The 22280-nt window shown below is 38.5% G+C and overlaps 1 protein-coding gene across 2 annotated transcripts in view; it reads left to right on the top strand.

Annotated features, from left to right (window-relative positions):
- Positions 1–16123, top strand: part of GALNT7 (polypeptide N-acetylgalactosaminyltransferase 7) — a 135776-nt gene extending 119653 nt beyond the window's left edge. For both annotated transcript variants that reach the window (XM_023636293.2, XM_023636294.2), the window contains exons 7-12: positions 496–613; positions 2067–2189; positions 5329–5547; positions 9593–9691; positions 10416–10544; positions 14049–16123. In XM_023636293.2, coding sequence (XP_023492061.1) covers positions 496–613; positions 2067–2189; positions 5329–5547; positions 9593–9691; positions 10416–10544; positions 14049–14186 — 826 coding nt within the window. In that variant the 3' untranslated portion in view covers positions 14187–16123. The remainder of the gene's footprint in view (positions 1–495; positions 614–2066; positions 2190–5328; positions 5548–9592; positions 9692–10415; positions 10545–14048) is intronic.
- The last annotated feature ends 6157 nt before the right edge of the window (positions 16124–22280 follow it).

Genomic DNA, 22280 nt, shown 5'->3' with positions numbered 1-22280 from the left:
AACTGTGGCTGTTCTAGGATGATTTACACCCTTATTTGGCAAGCCCCTGAGCTATAAAATTAAAAAATGACAGACTACTTCCATGGTGTATGGTTTCGCTCATCCCAGAATGACTCATAAATCATTTCAGGAGCAGTTAGCAGACCACGGCTGTGTGGCTCAGTGTTTTTAGGAGTGAAAGAGAAATTGTATTTTAACTAACTCTAAAGGCTTAATTTTTAAATCAGTAAAGGAACCAAGGCGCCCTCTTATGGCAAAATGATGCAATCCTCTAATTTGTAGTGAACTGTAATTCTATTTCAGTTAGAAATTGTGGTAAGTCTATTAAAGAAGAATTATGAACAGATTGTAAGGCTTTATAATTTCTTGATGTTTGGCCATCATCTTTTCCCCGTTATGCATTATTTAGACTGTATTCCAGAAACACTTGCTGTCTGTTGGTGAAGGGATATTGGCAATTTGTCTTTAATAGTTATTAGTGTTTCTTTTTCTTAGGTCCCCAGCCATGGCTGGTGGGTTATTTGCCATCGAACGAGAGTTCTTCTTTGAACTGGGTCTCTATGATCCAGGTCTCCAGATTTGGGGTGGTGAAAACTTTGAGATCTCATACAAGGTAACATTTCATTTAAACAAATGGAGTTTTCAAAGTAGTTAACTGGCTTTCACGACTTTCAGATAAGGCTGATTTCTTTGGAAAGAACTCCTTAAAGCATTTCTCTAAATCATAAGGAATGACTATCAAAAATGTATGCTTTTCGGGAAAAATAAGGCAAAATGCAAGCTCCAAATTTACCACCTATTTACGTAACTCAGCTCAAAATTGAGGCCAGCAAGCTTCAGAAATACCCCCCCGCCAACCCCCAGCCAAGGAATTCTATACACTAGAGCCATTTTTGTAGGAGCCCCTTGGAGAATCTGCATGTATTGGGGCTACATTTGACCATTCACTGATGTGGTTACCCTTCATCATCACAGGACATGATAATGCAGGACAGAAGCAGATCCCAACAGTGACGGCATCCTCAGACTGACAGTGGAGCTGCCTTCCTGCAGCAGCCCCCGTCATTGGGGCAGTCCTTGGACAATGATGTCTTCTGCTCCTACTCCCCTCCCCCCATTCTCCAAAAGAAAGAAAGAAAGAACTGTATGGCAGTTTGAGTTGAATATTCAACTTAGCACCATGAGGGATAGGAGTAACTCAGTCCTTAATCTCAAGGAACTTACAGTCAATAAGAAGAAATTAGAATTATACTTCAATTCATAATACAATAAGAAGGTAGAATGGCATTCAGTTGGTGTGATTAAGAAACAGCATCATGCTGGAGGTAGAATTTGAGGCAGAACTACAACTTGGGCACGGTATCAATAAGCAGAGAGGGAGGGGAGGGGCAATTCTACGCAAACAGAACGGGTGGGAACCTGAAGAATATTCGGGAAACAGTGAGGAGCATGGTTTAGCAGAATCTGACAGCATGAATGAGAAAGACATCCAGAAGATAAGTGGACATGTATGTGAAAACCATATAGAAGAGAGCCTTTAATGCTGAGCTAAGAGATTTTTATCTAGTTTGATAAGCAATGGAAAACTATGAAAGGTATTAAGCAAGGGAAGAACATGACCCAAAGCTGCCCTTCAGCTAGAATAATCTCTTAGTATAAATAAGGTTAACCTTGAGTAGAGAGAAGCTGGGGTGAAGAAGCCAGTTAGGACATTATTATAATAATCAGCCAGGTGGGAAATATATTAACAATGGAAATGATGAATGATTTTAGGAATGAAGAATCTGCATGACTTTGCCAGGTTACATTGGGAAAGGGTTGCTTGGAGCTACACATACACAGGAAGAGGCCCCTTAGTAGCAGTATATTACTAATTCCCTGTTGCCTTCTTCCTCATTATGTGAGTTTGAAAAACAAGCAAATTATTTTAGGATTTGTTTAGTTTATGAATTCCCCGTGGACACTGTATCTCATTTAGATTTCAGATTTACATTTACAAGATAAATTTTCAGCTATAATTTCTTTTGGCATTTGAAACAACTTCCACATGTGTTTTTCCTTGATAGATATGGCAGTGTGGTGGCAAATTACTGTTTGTCCCTTGTTCTCGTGTTGGACACATCTACCGTCTTGAGGGTTGGCAAGGGAATCCTCCACCCCTTTATGTTGGGTCTTCTCCAACTCTGAAGGTGAGTTTTTTGGTTAAAAGGGGAGAAGGCTAAGGAACTAACATTTGTGTTCCAAATGCTGTGGTAGTAACTTAAATGTCAGCTCACTGAATGGGATATGTTGTTTAAGCAATCATGCTGGTTCTCATTTTTAACTTAGGCTAGATTTAGTCATGAAACATCTTACTGTTTTTTAAGATTATTCATTGTATCTCATTCTGGTTAAGATTCTTATATTGAGTGTTCTCCACGAAGATGTCTCAAATAAATTCAAAAAGAACTGACACTCTGTAGGAAAGTAGTTGAAAGGAAAATATTAGCTTCTAATATTCACACATGAGAAAAATATTATTTTTGTTTGGTTTTAAAAAATTAAAGTAACCATATTAAGAACTTTTGTAGTAAACAAAATCAAATTTTTGAACAGTGTTTGCAAAATATTAGTATCTTTTGTCCCTTAAACCAGGGACAAACCAGGAAAGCTTCCCACAGAGGCCAAATGTCCCACTGTTAGGAGCACGAAGGCACTCTCTGTGACTGAGAAACTTTGAAGTTCCTTTGGTTGGGTTGCTTTCATAAATTCTAAGAACATATGACTCCGATGCCCTTCGTTTTCTGCAGCTTTTAACCAAGTCAAAAGCAGAAGGAAGTTTATTATTGGCTGCAGATGCAACTTGAGACAGTTCCCCAAAGGGGAATAGATAACAGAAGCAAAGACAGCTAGGCTTTAAGATCCTGCACAGCTTTCTAACTGGGCAAATTATCTTAGAAATGGCCAAATGGAGCCCCAGCTATAACAAGGGATGAGATTAGAAGATCCACGATAAAACAAAGATAGCTCCAAATTAACACCAGGCCTGACGGGCATTACAGGAAAAGAACCTGCCCTTGGAGTCAGACCCATAAGCACGAAGGATTAATGAAAAATCACCTTGATTCAAGAAGGTCTCTGCTGCAAAGAAAAGGAAAAGAGATGAGAGGGAAATACTTATCTACTCTAAAATTAACTGCAGATGCCATAAAACTACCCAATAAATGTAACTTCAGCCTACACCTAGTGAGTGCCCAGACTGTGCCAGGTACTTTCCTTTCTCCAGTTTCAACACTGTCCACTACAGCCACCAGGGTGCCAGTGGCCCATGTCTATTTCTTTAGTCCATTTGTCTGGTCTGAGCCTCAGACCTTTATAGTCAATTGTCTTTTAGAATTATCCTCTTAGATGACCCTCAGATATTTCAAACTCAGTGCAGTCAAAGCCGAACTTAAACTTTTCCTCAAAAGTGATCCCTTTCCTGTATTCTGTTTGCCCACGAATGAACCTTAGGGGGCATTTTAGGGTTGTCCTCCTCCCTCGCCACCCGCCTTTCCAAGCCCTGATGATTCCACCTCGTCCGTATCTCTTAAATCCATTCCTCTCTGGGTTTAGTCCAGGTCCTCAGATCTCTCCCTTGGATATCAGGGGGCCTCCCACTTGGCTCTCTACCATCAGGTTCAACCCCCTTCAGTCCACCCTCCACTCACCACCAGCGTTATCCCCCTGAAAATTAAAACTGATGTCTGTTACCTCTTTAAAACCTTTTGATGGCTCTCTACTAAAGGATAAAATGCAAAGTCCTAGGAAAGAATAATCATATTCATAATAGCTGACACTTTTTTGAGTGCTTAGTTATGTACGAGACACAAATCTAAATGCTTTCCATAGATGAACTTCTTAATTTTCAAAACACACTGTAAAGTAAGGACTATAATTATTCTCATCTTAAAATGAGGAAACTGAGGCAGGTTTTCTCTCAGTGGATCCTGCATTCCACTTGTGGTAGAATTCTTTCAGGACCCCAAATGCACCATGACTGTCATACTTCATTTGCTTTTCTCTTTGCCATGGATATCATTCCCACCTAATTAACCACTCCTTTGAGACTGAGCTCTCCAGCACCCTCCGTGGTGCCCCTCTGGCCTTCTCCATCCCAAACAATGAAGTGCTCCTTCTTTTTGTTGCTATAACCATATGTGTGTGCACTCGTCTCTTCGTGTGTTAGTATCTAGAAGACATGAACTATATCTAATTTTGGATGGATTTGCAAGAATTCAAAATATTTATCAATACTATCACATGTGGTTTTTTTTAGGTTTGAATCTACGGGCTTTGCAACAATATGCCTGTGGGAGCACGTTCACCCTTTGATAGTTATCTTGTACCCTAGAAAACCTAATCTCAACAGTAGATATTCCTGCTCCTGGTGTAAAACAGGCAGGGGTCAGCAACTATGGCCAATAGGCCACATCTAGCCCTTTTTAGTAACTAAAGTTATCTTGGAGCACAGCCACACCCATGTGTCTGCGTGTTGTGATATGGCTACTTTCTGACTCCAACAACAGAGCTGAGGAGTTGCAACAGAAAGTATGGCCCACTAAGCCAAAAATACATACTCTCTGGCCCTTTAAAGAGAAGGTTGGCTGATGCATGATGTAGAAGACCAAGGGACTAGATTGCGTATGCTCTAAACCTGTCACATGCATTCATTCAGTAAAACCTTAGAAGTTAGATCTTTGTCAGTTATCACAATGTCAACATACTGTATTGTTCTTTAGTTGCTTTTTCTTAAAGTGCACCAACTGGGGAAAATGTCCAATTAATTCTGGGTTATAGTAAAATGGTTATATTAGAGTTGAAACAAGACCAACAAAAGCCACCTGCAAAAATGTGTTTTATTAATCAGAGTTATTGTTTTTCATGATTGTTTCTGAAATGAGATTTGTTCCCTACACATGGTAGTAGTGTGGCTCTTAACAGAAAGAGATTGTTCTGGGAGAAGGAGGACCAGTGTCCAGCCAGCCTCTCATAAACCCTCTCTGGGCTTCAATTTCTTCCTCTCAAAGCAGCATAGAATATATTTTCGTAGAATACATGATCCTGCAGCTCAGGGATATCAGATTCTGTGTCTATCACTTTTTAGTTGAACACGTGTGACATTTCTATCCATGGCAATTGACAAATTAGAAACATTAGCTCACTTGCTTTTGTTGCTTAATTAAACATTAGGTCCTATTGAAATGAGTCTGTTATATGTTGGTCATATGTCATGTGTCTAAGATAGGCTATTTATGACATTACTAATATTTTTATTTTTCAGAATGATACTAACTTTCTTTTTCACAGAATTATGTTAGAGTTGTAGAGGTTTGGTGGGATGAATATAAAGACTACTTCTATGCTAGTCGTCCTGAATCGAAAGCACTACCATATGGGGATATATCTGAGCTGAAGAAATTTCGAGAAGATCACAACTGCAAAAGTTTCAAATGGTTCATGGAAGAAATAGCTTATGATATCACCTCACACTACCCTCTACCACCCAAAAATGTTGACTGGGGAGAAGTAAGTATCAGCTGATATTCAGATCTCAAAGTTATGTGTTTGGAGACTGAGTTTGGGGGAAGGCAGAGATGGAAATGTGTGAGTGAAAGAGAAGAATTCTTGGGGAAGAGTTTAGCTAAAAACTGTCTGGTACTTTCCACTAGAAGGTTACAACTCCCCCAACCCCCAACCGCCATGTCCCCTCCTCTCAGCCTTTGCACATGTAGCCCTCTGGTCTGGAACACTGTCCGCTCCCTCCAGCTCCTGCCACTTCCCTGCCCCTCACTCCGACTCCCTTTCTTGGCTAATCCCAACTTATCCCATAGTTCTCAATTTATAGTGCACCACCACTGAAAAGCCTTTTTCTATTCTTCCGCACTCCATCAAAAAGACTGAGTTCTGTGATCTCTCCATAGGTTCTCATAATGCTCAGAATTGCCTTTCTCTCAGCCCTCCTGTAAATGCTTCAACACTTTGTCCACCATTGTGTCCCAATGGACTAACACAGAGATCCCCATATACAATAGGCACTCACACAATGCTTGTCAAATGAATGAATTAATCAGTGGTAACTGAAAATAATTAAAATCAGGCAAAGGCATTGATCTGTCTTTTCATTTTTTTGTTTCTGCAAACTTGCCTTTGTAACCCCATTTCTGATTGCATCCACCCAAGTGCCTTATACTGACTGCTGCCTCATAGGTGTATTAAACATGCCGTGACCTTTCAAGTCTTCATGGCTTTGCTTAATTGTGTATTCAGAAAATATTGGTTGAGGGCCTACTATATGCCAGACATTCTTCTAGACATACAACAAGACAAGCAAGGTCCTTTTCCTCAGAGAACTTGCATGCTCACGGGGGAGAGAGAGAAAAACAGGGAAAACAAAGCAGATGATGACAGGTGGTGGTAAGGGCTATGAAGGAAATAAACAGGTGATGCTCAAGAGGACTTAGGGACAGGGTAAGGAGGGCTCCTCTGAGGAGGTGACGTTTAATCTGAGATCTGAATGATAAAAAGCAAGTCAGAGAGCGAGGAAAGAGTGTTCCAAGTAAAGAAAATGGTGAGTTTGAAGGCTCTGAGTAAGGAAATGCTTTGCATGTTTGATAAGCAGGAGAGAGGAGGTTAAATGAGGAGGGGGGCCTTTGGGGCCAGCCTGGTGGCATAGTGGTTAAGTTCACACAGATCCCAGGTGCGGACCTACACACCACTCATCAAGCCATGCTGTGGTGGCTTCCTACATACAAAATACAGGAAGATTGGCACAGATGTTAGCTCAGGGCTAATCTTCCTCACCAAAAATTAAATAACTAAATAAATGAGGAGGGAAGCCTTTATCCTAAGGGTGTTGGGAAGCCACGGGAGGGTTTTAAACAGGTAACACGATTCGATTTATGCTTTTGTTTTTAATCACCCTGCTGTAAGAATTTAGAGTAGAAACAAAGATGCCAGTCAGGAAACCAGTAGGGTAATTCCAATGAGAAGTGATGGTGGCTTAGACTAGGGTGGTGAAAATGGAGGTGGAGAGAAGTGGACAGATTTGAGATATACAGTTCATCTGGAGGTAGATCACTGATGGATTGATGTGTGAAGGATATGGGCCAAGATGACTAGTTTGGGTTTTCATCTGAGTAGTCAATCAGGTGGCAGCTGAGATTGGGTAGGTGGTAGAGGGGACGGGTGGGGAGGGTTCAGGGAATAGCAAGTTCTCTGTTGGTTTTCTGCTCATGGGAAGTGCCCATTAGACATCTAGGTGGAGCTGTCAAGTGGATCTCAGGCTTTGTGGTACTGAAGCCCAGAAAAGAGGCATTGTACATTTGGAGCCATCGTCAGGTGCACAGTTTCATGGGACTGAATGAGATTACCTCAGGGGGAAGACATAGATAGAGAAAAGAGGATGGGATCCACTCCTAAGGCATTCCAACATTTAGAGTTTGGGAATAAAAGGAGAAGCCAACACTTATGCTGCTCTCTCTGCACCTCTGGTTTTAATACCTTTTTTTCCGTATACTCTTACTTCACCTCTGTTCTGTTACAGCAAATTGTGTTTAACTCCCACTTAGACCATAAGCCCCTGGGAGTCTGGACCACATCTGGGTTCTCTCTTAATCTCTGAGAACACCTAATTAGCACAGTGCCTTCTCTGTAAAAGGAATGAGTTTTCTTGGTGATCTTGTCCAGTCTCGTGGCTTTAAAACCATCTATGTGCTGATGATGCTAAAATTTCTATCTTCGACCCAAATCTGTCTCCCAGAGCCTGGACAAGGACATCTAGCTGCCTGCACCACATCTCCACTGAATGTCTAATCAACATTTCAAACTCGACAAATCCAGTGTTGAACTTCCTGTCTCCCCTCCCCAACCCATCTTTGCTGATAGCTCAGGCCAAAAGCTCTGGAGTCATCTTTGGATCCGCTCCTTCTCTCACACTTCACATCTGGTTCCCCCTCTGACCCTTTCTTGCTGTTTCTCAGCCATCACATCTCTCTCACTGAGACTGACTTTGCCTGTTGTAAACACGGCAATCAGAGTCAGCTTTTTAAAACGTGAGTCAGGTCACGTTACCTCTGTTAGAAACCTGCAGTGACACCCCCTTTCACGTGGAGTGAAGGCACAGCCCTTCCCAGTGGCCTCTACGGCCTACGTAATCAGCCCTGTTCCTCTCTGGCCTCACTCCACCCTGGCCCCACTGGCCTCCTCACTGGTCTTCAGACTTGCCGCAAGCATGCTCCTGCCTTTGCCCTTCCCTCTGCCTGGAAAAGCAAAGCTAGCCTCTGCATGCGTGGCTGATATATATAGACCCCACATCTTCTCAAAGGTCACCTTCTCAATGAGATCTACCCTGCTGGCCCCCAAACACTCCCAGTGCCCTGCCCTTAACTTGCTCCTCTTTTCCCCAGTCACTTCCTAACATATCCATCATGCTTTTTGCGTCTATTCTGTCTTTCCCTCCCTAGAACATAGCTCGCTGGGGTAAGGATGTTTATGTTTTGTTCACTGGTCTATCAGAGCCTACCACATGCCTGACCAGTGTCACTTAGTATTTGATGAATGAATAAAGGCGTGAGTGAATGGAGAGATGGAATTGCCTGTCCCCCTAAGTGTCACCCCTGAACACATCTTCAGTTTAACCTCTCTCTGTTCTGGCCCCTGCACGGTACGCTTCACCTCTCAGCATTCCCTGCACATTCCGGGTAGACCCCTACCAGTTACAAAGACGTCTGCTTGGGGCTGTCTTCAGAGTTCCTCCAGACAGGGCGAGAGTCTCCTTCTGCATGTTCCTCGCGCCATCCTGAGCGACACTTCCCCCAGCAGCCCTGCAGACGTGAGGGCCTGGGCCAAGACTTGCTTCTCTTTGTGTCTTCTCAAGCTCTTATCGTCATAGGTGCTCAGTCGGTATTTGCTGACTGAATGAATGAACAAGACATTTTATCCAAATACTACAGTATCTTATAATTGAAATATAAATATATAATATTTCCAAAAAGGAGAAAGGTTATTTTTATACAAAATGTGTATCCCAAAGATGGAAACCTGTGTTTGCTTCTCACCTACATTATCCACAGTCAGAGAAAAGTCTCACTGCCTGGCCCACATGCCATAACCTTTGCCCCCTAGGCCCCTGGAGGTAGCCACCAAAAGTGAGAGAGTTACCTTACAAATATGGTCTGGTCTAGACATCTAGGGTCAGTGTCTTACCACTGTGGTTAGGTAACTTTACTCTATTTCCTTCTCATTCACAAGAATTATCATGAATCAGAAATTGTACTTCATGATATCTTTTTATTTATTCTTCCGTGGTATTTTATCAAAATCTATAGGCCATTGCCCTTAGTTGGAATGAGTCCATTCCAGTGTTGACCTCGAGACCATAAATGATTTCACAGATAACTGATATGCTCTAAACCCTGCAAAGACTGACAATACTGTAATGACCTGTTACGACACATACCCAGATTTCCACTGTGAACTGCAACATTTAACATGACATTCTTTTACTTTGATGCCAGAGCTTATTAAAAACTAAACTGTTGCCTGCTTTTTGGTTCTTTGTTTGTTTTTTTAGATCAGAGGCTTTGAAACTGTTTACTGCATTGATAGCATGGGAAGAACAAATGGCGGCTTTGTTGAACTAGGACCCTGCCACAGGATGGGAGGGAATCAGGTAAGGAGCCATACTGTCGTGTTTAAATTGGTCTGCACTGAGAGCTGCCAGGCTCGTTGATCGCAGGGTTTCCAATTTGGTGATTTTGTTTTGAAAAAGTAAAACATTCTATAAAACATTGAGAATGCTGAAACCTTTACTTAGTTGAGGGGGATAATAGCAATATTGGATTTCACGTAAGCAATCAGAATCTAGAACTTGTGTCTAATAAAAGAGATTAGAATATATTTTTGTGTGAGCATATAACTGTGTAAGCTTAATTCCCAAACAATTTTATCTGCAAATATTTTCCTATTCCATATTTTTACCCGGTAAGCTGGGATAACCAGTAACCTGGTTACTGCCAGTAATGTATATTTCACTCATACATTTTCTTACTTCCTTATGTGGGTATTTTTCTTGTCTCTAATTTAGATTGTGAAACATTATCAGGTCTGTTTCCATTTTTTCATTTGCTCACATTATTGGTACATAATAAATGTGTGTTCATGACCATTCTAGATCTAAGAGGCTAAAGAACATAATTCTTTAAGTGTTAGTAGGGGTCTTCACTAACATCAAAATGAATATAATTCCTGTCTTTGTACTTAGAGTTCTGAACATACAGAAAAATAAGATAGTCATTAGGTTTAACTATAGGAGACAAGTTTCTTTTCTTTTTTGTTTTTTAAATGTATATCAGCAGAGAGGATGACTGTTATTTTTTCTTTTTCTTTTTTAATAGCTTTTCCGAATCAATGAAGCTAATCAACTCATGCAGTATGACCAGTGTTTGACAAAGGGACCTGATGGGTCAAAAGTTATGATTACACACTGTAATTTAAACGAATTTAAGGAATGGCAGTACTTCAAGGTATTCTGCATTTTAATTCCTGAAATAATATATGCCATCTCATTTTAATAACACCTACCATGTGGAACTTAGATGTATAAATCTTAAAAGCTGCATTCAAATTGACTTGCACTTCCCTCTCATTTAGTCAGTTGTTTTCCTGATCACTGAGTGACTCATTGTTCCATAATGAAGCGTCACTTTTATTCTCTGGTGCAATATTGTCATGTAAAAGGTATCCATGAAGACCCACTGCTAATTTCAGTAACATGGGAAAATCAATGTTCTGTGAAGCAAGCATCACCATTTGTTCTAATATCAAAATCTGATTTTTTGAAATTTAAGTGATTAAGGTGATTTAAAATGATTTTTTAAATCTAAATTCATTCAAGTCAAATAATATGTATATGTAAGAAATACTGCAGTTATAGTTCATGTTGTCCAGCAGGTGGCGACAGAGACAAACAAATAACACTTGGAAATCTAGGCCTTCACAACTTCCTTATCATTGCTGTTTGCTAAATACAACAAGATAACTGTTGCCTGTTGCTTGTTTTAAAGCTCATATTTACTTAGTCACTTGACTCTTTGGGAGGAGTGTTTCTATTTAAGCTGTGAGTATTCAAATTTCTGTGCCAAGTTGAGGATTCCAACATATTAATGGATTTATTTTCAAAGTCTAGACTTGGCTGAAATAAATCAATTTATTATGAAACAAAAAGTTGGGAAAGCTGCCCCAGACTGAAAGAACCTGGCAACACTCCACTTTCTTTACTCGTCTGATCTTTGTTATCGTCTCCTATCTGTCATGCAAGCACTTGTTTGCTATGTAATGATGATATTATGACCCCACTTAATATTCCTAGTTATCATCATTCATAGATAATTACTGTGAAGTCGTAAGTATGTGTCAGTTGCTGATCTTTTTCTTATAATAAGTTAGGAAGGGAAAGATTAACGTAAACCCTGAAGAACAGAGTTTATTTCCACAAAGAAAGATGAAAAATAGCAAAACATGATAGGGGTCAGTGAGAACAATATTAGTTAAATAGTAAAAGAAAGCTGGCAGGCCAGAAACCACCATCAAGAAGTAATGGATAAAAAAATGGAATGAACATATTTCAGATATTTTGAAGGACACAGCGCTGAATATACATTTGTGCATCAGACATTACTAAATATTCACTGAGCCCAACGATGTGATGACTTCAAAAAATAGCTAAAGCACATCATACCTTAATGGCAGAGAAGGAAAATCATGCAGAAATAAAAATAAACAAAATGCCATAGGACGGCAAAAGAGAGATTAATAGGAGGAATTATTTCTGATGAGTTTCATATAGGAAGTATCATTGTACCACGTCTTGATGGACAAAAAGGCTTTTCATGGAGTATAAATAAGAAAACTGGGTGAGTAAAGCCATGGCATGAAAGTGTATAGAGAATTCTAGGAGTCACATTTAGTTTGGTGTTCCTAAATTGCACTGCAGATGGAAGAACATTGAACTTCATTTTATAAGTTTTGGAGAGCGATTGACGTTAGTGGAGGAACACAGTGATAGGAAACAGTGGGCACCTTTAGGAAAATAATCCTGGGAGCATTGTGAAGAATGAACTGATAAGCAAGGAGATCAGCCTCAATCGGCAGTTCTCAAGCTTTTTACACTCTTAGAAAAGTATCGAGACTCCCTGCAGACAGATTTTGTCTATTTGTTATTTGTTTATTTGTTATTTGTTAGGTTATAGCTAACACTATTTCCTAAATTGGAAATTAAATCTGAGAAATTTTGTATTTATGTACTAATTCATATAAAAGTAACAATAATAACTAATACCTGTTAATATAAATAACCCTTTTAGTGAAAAATAATTTTTTCAAAAACAAGCTGAGAAGGATAGCATCGTTTTTTTAGTTTTGCAAATCCCTTTAGTGTCCGGTTTAATAGAAGACAGCTGGATTCTTATACTGCTACTGCACTTAATGTGCTATGTTGTTTTAGTTGAAGTGTCTGAGGAAAATCCAGCCTCACGTGAACATGTAGTTGGAAAACAGGGTTAACTTAATAGCCTTTTCAGATAATCATGGCTATTCTTCTTTGGTGCTACACCACAACTTGAAAAGTGGTAGTTTCTTAAAAGTTATTTGCAGTGTAGAACCTGAAACCATGTCAGTGAACATTTAGTCCCATGCCACATTAAAATCCATTGGTCTGTCTTTCACTCTGAATGGATCTTCTACCCATGTGAGCTTTTGTAACATCATACATTGCTTGTTTGGAAAATTTTGGTCCACTAAGTTATGTAGATCTTCCAAATGTTGACACATTTCATTATACATTGTCAAAAAATCACAACTATAGTCACTGATTTCATCAGAAAAGTCTTCAAATATTGTAAAGCTATCAAGTTCATGGTGATGATACAAGTTTTCCAAAACTCTAATTTTTACTTGAATACTCGATTTTATCAGTGGCAACAAAAACTGTTAGATTTGTGTTGGGTTTTTTTTTCTTGAAGTGACAGTCTCACTTCATTTTCAAGAAAATGTCTACCCAGTCCCAAGTTTGAATAATCAGTTTGTTTGAGTTGTTCTTTCAAGTCAAAATGACATTCCATGAGAAAAGCAGCAGTTCAACTCTCAAGTCCAACAAGTGCACACGTGCTTTCCCTCAAGATACCATTGTACTTCAGTGTATAGAAGTGCTTTATGCATACTTTGCATTTCATCTTATAGAATATTTTTTAAAAGTATTCTCAAAGGTCAAGATTTAGTAAAACTAATAAGTTTTACTGCTTCATCAAGGACATTCTTAAGTGAAACCAATGTTTTCTTTTGTAACTGAGTGTGTGGCCGTGAAGAATGTAACTACTGGCACAGTATTGGGTCGCTGCTTAATTTATGCTAGGACCCCAGCCCTTTTACCCCCCATCGCTTTAACACCATCAGTATAAATGTCAATACAATGAAGAAAGCAAATGGGGGTCTTTGTATTATGAAAATAATTGTCACCTTACAGACCCAATCTTAGATGGTCTAAGCACCACACTCTGGGAAACCCTGAGCTGTACTGAACAAACCTACAACAGATGATGGGGGCTAACCTACGGCATCGGCAGTGGAGATGGGAAAGGATATATCCAGAGACATTCCAAATATCAGTCCCAAATGAAGGCCGCAATGTGGAGGAAGGAAGGAAGGAAGGAAGGTGCAGCATGAGATGCCTCTATCCTGAGGGCTGGAAAGCTGGTATTACTATTAGCTGTGATAGGAGCTGGGGAAGTGGTTCTGAGGGGAAGATAAAGAATTTAGGTTTGTCTACATTGGATTTTTGAGGTACCAGCAGTACATCATGACTTAACAATAAAAGGACTGAAAGACGGAAATCCGAAGTTTGGGTCTGGTTGGTTTAAGCCTGTCTAATTTGCTTGAATTATCTTATTATGAAAGCCAGGTAGTGACTTCTTCTAATGTCAGTGATATCAAAACAGTGCAAAATTAAAACTTCTTTTTCCTGTGTTTTCCAGAACCTGCACAGATTTACTCACATTCCTTCAGGAAAGTGTTTAGATCGCTCAGAGGTCCTACATCAAGTGTTCATCTCCAATTGTGACTCAAGTAAAATGACTCAAAAGTGGGAAATAAATAACATCCATAGTGTTTAGAAAGGATAAAAGAAACCAATAACCTACCTACTGACACGTAAATTTATACAGGACTGAAAACCGCCTGAAACCTGCTGCAACGATTATTACCTGTACAGCTCCAAACCCAGAACCTCCTGGTCAGTTTGAAGGACGTTGATAAACTGTGATTTTACAATAACATTATCATCTGCAGTTACTGTTTACAAAACTGCTTTTACCTTAAACCTTGTAGGTGTTTACATCTTTTTTTGTTTTGTCTTAAGCTGATGTTGGTAATTTGTGCATTTAGCTCTGCTTTGTTTAGAACAGAGTTAAAAGCATTATTGTCTTCTTTGGGATTACACTCAGGGGTCTGAAAGGCAGTTTGATTTTTTTTTTTTAACACACTTGAAAAAAGGTTGGAGTAACCAGACTTTCATATATAACTTGGTGATTATCAACCTGTTGTGTCTTTATTTAATTTTACATCTTTTTGAAGCACTGCCACAGGTTATTAGCCAAGGTGGCCTTCCTTCACAGTCATGCTGCTTTTTTGAAAGGTGAATTTCAACACATTTAGTGCCTCTTTCATTTCTCAGTATATATTTCAAGAGCTTTTAATGAAACTTATAGGATGGTAATGACGGAATTGTCACCTGTGTGAGGAACACTTTTACTCCTCAGAGGTGAATTTATGTGCTACCGCTTGCTCTGAAATTGATTATTGTATGGCTTGAAAAAGAAATGACCATATGGAACATCCCCAGGCTATTCCGTTGGGTTTAAGATCGTATGGCATTAACTCCCTTACTTCCTGGCATTCCCAATGCCCTCTGTCAGTACCAACTCCTCAGACAGCAAAGGGGTCTACCAGCTAGAGAAACATTGTCCACTGATGTTTAGGATTTCTTTCCTCCAGTACTTATCACTACAGAAAACTATAAATAATTCTCAGTTTTGAAACCTTGAAATGGGGGTAACAAAAACAACAAAACACCACTGTAAACACAGCAAAGGGTCATCCTGACCAAGATAAGAATTTCCGAGCCCTTATTAGATTAAGCCTTACAAAACTCCCGTGCATTATAACCTAAGCTGTGCAACCTATGAAGCCAAGAGTGAATGGATGTTTCATTTATATCTTCATCCAAATGAAATTCCCTGCACATTTTTAAAATTAAAAAAAAAAAGGCTATTTAAAAATACAGCTCATTAACAAAGATGAACTCCTTTCTTTTAGATTAGGTGTTAGTTCCCTAGTGTTTCTTAATGTTTTTTAGGAAGCATATTTCTATTAGTATTTTTCCAGTGAAAAGAAGACTTGTTTCGATTTAAACATTTATTAAGATAGTACCTAAAATAGGAAAACCAAATACTGCAAGTGGTCAATTAGATTTTAAGTTCTAAATAAATTCTTTTATTACCCAAAAGATTAAAATGCTATGTTGAGTGAAAAAAAAATGTGATAAGGTGGGGAATGGCAAATAAATTACACATCTTTGATCCTGTAATCATGATATAATTACAATGAAAGGAATTCACAAACTACTGTGAGAGGGGAATATTTTTAAGTAAAGCTTAAAAACTAAAAACAAAAAAAACAAAAAAAACAAAACTCTACATTTCTTTAAAAGAAAAGCCTACAAATTTGTTTCTTCCAAGCTTAGTTCTTAAATTTGGAGAGTCAAAGTTAAACATCCCAAACAAAGTTCTATTTATAATTTTGAATTGTCAATTTGTATTTTGCTACTGATCTGTGATCAACCATTTTAACTTTCATTCATCTCCAGGGATGTTTAAAAGGAACTCATTTCTATGCTTATATAATTACAAAATAAATCAACTATAAAAAAGAGACTAAGAGAACTGGTACTTGTGTGTTTGCAAATGGGCTTCATTTTCCTTGTTGAATAGATTATAACCTTGTTAACTATGCATAGGCCTAAGAAAGGTGGCACATAAACTGTTCATGTAAATTTTAAGTGGGTATTTTGTGCAATTCATTAAGATACTCTATGAAAATGATTCTATATATTGAAATCAGAAACCTTACCAAACGCGAAAAACATCAGAAGCTGCTGCCATAATGACTATTTTCTACTGTAGGCTGCTTTGGAAATAATTCTCATATCCTTGCTTTGTAAGTTGATAATATCACTATGCATTTCTACACATTTTATAAATTTGATTTATGCAGATTTTGATACACTGTATGTTTCTGTAGAAATTGTATAAATATTCAAAATTTTATTAGGGATAAATTTGAGAAGTTTATGTATATCTTAATTCTGGGTTGCTTGTTTTTTAGGTGAGAAAAAAATAAAATACTGTATTTTAATCCATGGGTTTTTTCAGTATTTGTAATCATTTCTAAATCTAAACACTGCCTGTTTGAAATAATTATTTGACTTTATTGTTTACAAGATACACTAACATAATAGCTAAAATATCATAAACCATGGTTTTATGTTGAGTATGTGCTTGAATGTTGGTTAGAATTCTGCTTAGAATGTGCTTATGCAGAGCTTACCTAACCGTAGGAAGGAAACATAGAGGTTTATTTTTACCTCTGGTTGCCTATGTATAGTCATTTCTTTTAAAGTCCTTACCCATTATAAAAAACAACCCCAACAATATCTTTCTTGGCAGTGTATTCTACTATATAATTGCCTATTGAAATAAAAAATTTAAGTCAAAATTCTTTACAACCTAGCAGATCAAGTGAGTAGAGAGAAGGGAAGCCTACCAAAATGAAGTTAGAAATAGGCCATCGGACCTTGTGGCACAACGCGCGACATCTCAGGAGAAAGAAGTGGCTGTGTTGATTTGGGAATCTTTCTCTCAACTGACTTGGCTATTGTCATGTCTTCCAATTCTCAGCTGCTGTGCCTCAGAAATGTGAAAAAGTGACGTAGCACCAGACTGGAGTAAATGTGGGTTGACTGATTTCAGATAGTCTCTCATGGGGATCTTGGAGTATATTTCATTTCTGGACAGAATGCAATTGAAAAAAAAAATCCACTTCTAATTCGATAGAAAACATGACAGACACCAGTAGGCCAGTAGTTTGGGTATGTGAAAATTAATCCATGTGAAAGCACTTAAAAAAGGATTGAGCACTATGAAAATGCATATTATTCATTAGAATCAATCTGTTGCAAGAAAATGGACAAATGTCAGAGAGAATGGTTTTGGGGGACCACTATTCCTGGAATTAAAGGGAGGACTATCCTTAAACTAAATTCACTAATTGCTTTGCAGTTCTCGTTTTTAAGATTTTGAAATGCCCATGATGGAGGTGGGTGGATTCAGTTTTCTAAGCGAATCAGGCCTGGGGCCGTGTCTGAGCAGAGGTGGAATGAAGGGCTCCTTAATTTTCACAATAGAATGGCGTTACAATCTGCTCGTCTGAATAGTAGTATAGTATGGTGTGCTTGTCTGTATTCAAATATCTGTACCACTACAAATTGCTTGTGTGACCTTGGGCAAGCTATGGCAAACTCTATACCTCAGTTTCCCCATTTGTAAAGTGGAGAGAATAATAGCAACTATTTCATAGGATTGTTATTAGGATTGAATGAGTTAGTGTACATAAAGTGCTTAGAATAGTTCCTGCATAAAGACAGGGTAATATAAATGTTAGCTGCTATTATCTGGTTTTAAAGTCTTAAAATCTGTCTTTAATGAGAAGAACTAAGACGTCTACACTACAGACCATCTATAAAGGCTACTTGTGTGTGTACCTGTGTTTCATATATGAGATATCATTAAGTGAAGAAGTGAAGCTCAGAAGTTAATCTTCTTAAACCGGGGGTGAAATGGTTACCCATAAGGGAATAAATTGTTATTGCTACCTCACACCATTCATATAGCATGTGTCAAATGTAGTTTTCAGTGGTCTAATTTAACCTCTTAGATAGAACTAAATGCATCTTGAAGAATGTCTAAGATAGTGTATTATTTAAGTTATCTTTAAATGAAATTTCTCTCAGCCTTTTGAAATGAGCAGATAAACTCTAGCTGTATTAATGATTACATACCCAAAATGAAACTAAAACTTTCACTAGAAAACAGATAAATAGGGCCCGGCCCAGTGGTACAGCAGTTAAGTTCGCACGTTCCACTTCAGCAGCCCAGGGTTCCCCAGTTCAGATCCTGGATGCAGACCTATGCAAAGCTTGTCAAGCCATGCTGTGGCAGGCATCCCACATATAAAGTAGAGGAAGATGGGCACAGATGTTAGCTCAGGGCCAGTCTTCCTCAGCAAAAAAGAGGATTGGCAGCAGATGTTAGCTCAGGGCTAATCTTCCTCAAAAGAAAATAAGAGATGATTAGACTTCCACATCTGGCCATGACATAATAATTAGTATTGGACTTATCCTTCTGTCCTAAACAACATAAAACTGGACAAAATACATGCAGCAGCTGTTTTCAGGAAGTGGATAACAGGCAAAGCAGACTGTGAAACTTGAGAGAAGGGAAACACATGGTGAACCCCAGATTCACCATGTGTCTGCCTAGGAGAATATTCCCAATCATGGTACAAGGAAGTGGAGCTCAAACAGTGGTGATATCTTGGGGATCTGGGGCTGCTGAGACAGCTGGAATTTACAGGGCAGGTTACCAGAGGGGAGTGCACTTGAATACCAGGAGACCTGCCCAGGAATTTTTGTAGCACTGCCATTACAATAGCAAAAACCCCAGGAACAACCTAAGTACACATCAACAGGAGAATGGATAAATTGTGGTATAATCATACAATGCAATGTTACACAGCAATGAACATGAGTGAACTAGTTATAAACAAGTCAGTAGGATAGTGTTGAGTAACAAAGGAAATTCCCACAAGACTTCATTCAGCAAACACTTTTTGTAAAATCAAAAGGAACAAAAGTTAAACATATAGTAAGTCATAGATTTATATGTGATAGGTTAAATAACTTGTCCAAGTTCACAAATTTAGTATTGGAGTCAAGGAAATAAACAACTCCAGTACTCAATATTCCCAGAATACTGTGGGAGGAATTTTTGTTTGTGTTTTCCATGTAACTGTAGTTTTCCTCTCCACCTTGACCATCAAGAGTCTCAGAACTGAAACCAATACTCTCATCATAGCAACTATATTAACCCATATATATTGGTATGTATACTTTTAGCTAGTATTTATTGGGTATTTACTATTTCTTGCCACCAAGATAAGGGTCTTAAATGTATTGCCTTATTTAATCCTCAAAAAAAATTCTAATTTTACAGATGAGGAAACTGAAAGGTTACATGACTTGTTTGAGAAACAGCCCTATTACAAACTCTGCTTCCCAAGTGTAAGCTTCTCATCACCTCACTTTTTAAAAAGAAAATTGGCACTTGAGCTGACATTTGTTGCCACTCATCTTCTTTTTTTCTTGTTGTCCCCAAAGCCCTCCAGTACATAGTTGTATGTTCTAGTTATGAGTGCCTCTGGTTGTGCTATGTGGGACGCCACCTCGGCATGACCTGATGAGGGGTGCCATGTTCGTGCCCAGGATCTGACCCAGCAAAACCCTGGGCCACCCAAGCGGAGCGCATGAACTTAACCACTCGGTCACAAGGCCGGCCCCTCACCTCACTCTTAATTTCTTTCATAGCCTTGTTTTTCTGTTTGTATTTTAATTTGTTCTTTCTGTAAGCCATCTCATCTTTGTTGTAAAAATGTGGAGAATCAAAGAATAACACATAAATGTGAATGAGATAGTTTTACTCTTACCTGCCGCCCTAGGACATTGTCCTAGTTGACTGCCATGTCTTTCCTGAAAAAAGGAGATTGGACCAATTGATAGCTCATTTCCAGTTCTGAAATTTGATGCTACATACTGGTTAAAAGTTATTTTTCTTTCCATTTAATGGGACAATCTAAATGTCCTTAGCCACTGCTCTATAGATTGGGAACTCCTAGGATGAAGCTCACTAAAAGAGAAGTCTGCACTGTCAAGTCCTGAAGAACAAAGGCCCAGGAGCACAATGAAATTCCATTAAAACCTCAGAAACAATGTCTATATTTACCTTTACAACAGGATAAGAAGTTAGATGACTTTCCAGTTAGGGCAAGAAGGGTTTCTTAGACAACTAAAAACAATGCTTAGCTAGAAGGCGTACATCAAGTTTTATCCACAGCCCTAACTGAAGTATCATTAATAATCTTTTATTTACCTACACTATTTATAGAAGTGGCAAACTGGTAACCCTTGGGCAGAATCTTACCAATAGACATGTTGTCTTTGACCCCAACATTTGAATTCATTGCCAAGATTTATAATACAGATGTCACATTTTAAAATCCGGATTTCTGGTTCCACTTGAAAATTTAGATTTGGGAATCCTAGACCCACATTCCCATCCAGCAACAGGAGTGAGCTAAATAGTGGCTGTCCCCTTTAAAATCCTGGTCATTTATGTTTACAGATACTTATAGAACACCTACTATGTTTCCAGCACCAGGTATACAGCAGTATACAAAAAAAATTCACTGTGCTCAGAGCTTACTTTCTTGTATGCTCCTCACTTTATCACATCCAGCCCTTTTCCCTGTCTACCCTCTGTAGCTCTTTGCATCTCCTGTCAACATTCTATCTTTCTCAAAATGTTATAGTCTCCAATAGGACTCTCATGAGAACTAGTACAAAAATGGCTTATTTCTAGAGATGTGTTTTGTTTTAAAAGGATTGGATGTTATGCAGTGGCATAAGTTTCTTTGGCTTTCTTCTTGCTATTCCCCAAGAAATCAAATCTACTGTTTCGTAAAACATTTTTCGTGGCATATGTAGTAATAGGTTTAAGATAACACCATATTTGTACTATTCTAAGTCAAGCTTATGATTTACTACTTACAGTAAATGATGCTGTTAAAAAGGCCTACAAAAAGGCATACTGCCATCTACTGAGCAAGTTTGCAAGTGACTTCTTTGATACCTAAGGGACCTTAGGATCTTCTAACCCAGCACTTTGCTTTTATAGGTTAAAAGAGCAAAAGTAGTGGGGCTGGCCCTGTGGCCGAGTGGTTAAGTCTGTGCGCTCCGCTGCAGGCGGCCCAGTGTTTCGTTGGTTCGAATCCTGGGCGCGGACATGGCACCGCTCATCAAACCACGCTGAGGCAGCGTCCCACATGCCACAACTAGAAGGACCCACAACGAAGAATATACAACTATGTACTGGGGGGCTTTGGGGAGAAAAAGGAAAAAATAAAATCTTTAAAAAAAAAAAAAAAAAAAAGCAAAAGTAGTGGCTGCCATCTGGAAAGAAACAAATTTAGGCCCCTACCTTAGTCCTTGCACCAAAATAAATTCCAGGAGGATCAAAGATTTAATTAATTTTAAAAAGTAAGACAGCAAAGAAACTTTGCATAATCTTTGAGTGGGAGAGGCCTCCCAACGCCACTAAAGAATTAATAAATTTACCTACATAAAAATAAATCTTTGCACAAAAAAGCATCATAAACAGAGTCAAAAGACAAATGACAAGGAGAAAAATGTTTACATTGCATGTTATAAATGGTCATCTTCCTTAATTCCCACAAATTACTAATAAAAAGACCAATGAGTCAGAAAACCATAGGCAATACAAATGGCTCTTAAATGTAAAATACATTAAACTCATAAGATGAACGATTTTTTGTGTATGGGAATAGCAAAGACTAAAAAGTTTGAGAACTATCATGTTGCTGAGATGAGGAAACAGGCACTCTAAAACATTCACCACTGTAAGGTATATATTAGTATAACTTCTATTGAGAGCAATTTTGGCAGGCTTCGGTAAATTAAAGCACAAGAGCAGTTTCTAGCATATACCAAGAACAGGTTTTAGCGACTGTAATTAGCAAACTTTAAAATGTACAAAATTTTAAACGCTTTTTATAGGCCTTTTTAAAGTCACATACAAGAATGTTCACAGCAACATGGTTCTTAAAACAAAAAAATACAAACAATGTAAGTTTTCTTTAGGGAAATGGTTAAACTATGATCTATTCAATGGGATACTATGCAGATAGCTATTTAAATAAGTGTGGCAGCTCTGTCATACTGAGAGAAAGATTTCTAAAATGAGAATAAGGTGCAGAACAATATATGTTAAACTTCCATTTGGGTAATATTTATATGTACA

The sequence above is a fragment of the Equus caballus genome, chromosome 2 (assembly GCF_041296265.1).
Source record: "Equus caballus isolate H_3958 breed thoroughbred chromosome 2, TB-T2T, whole genome shotgun sequence".
Taxonomy (NCBI): domain Eukaryota; kingdom Metazoa; phylum Chordata; class Mammalia; order Perissodactyla; family Equidae; genus Equus; species Equus caballus.
Note: the sequence above shows the minus strand (reverse complement) of the source record. Positions and strands in the feature narration are given on the sequence as shown.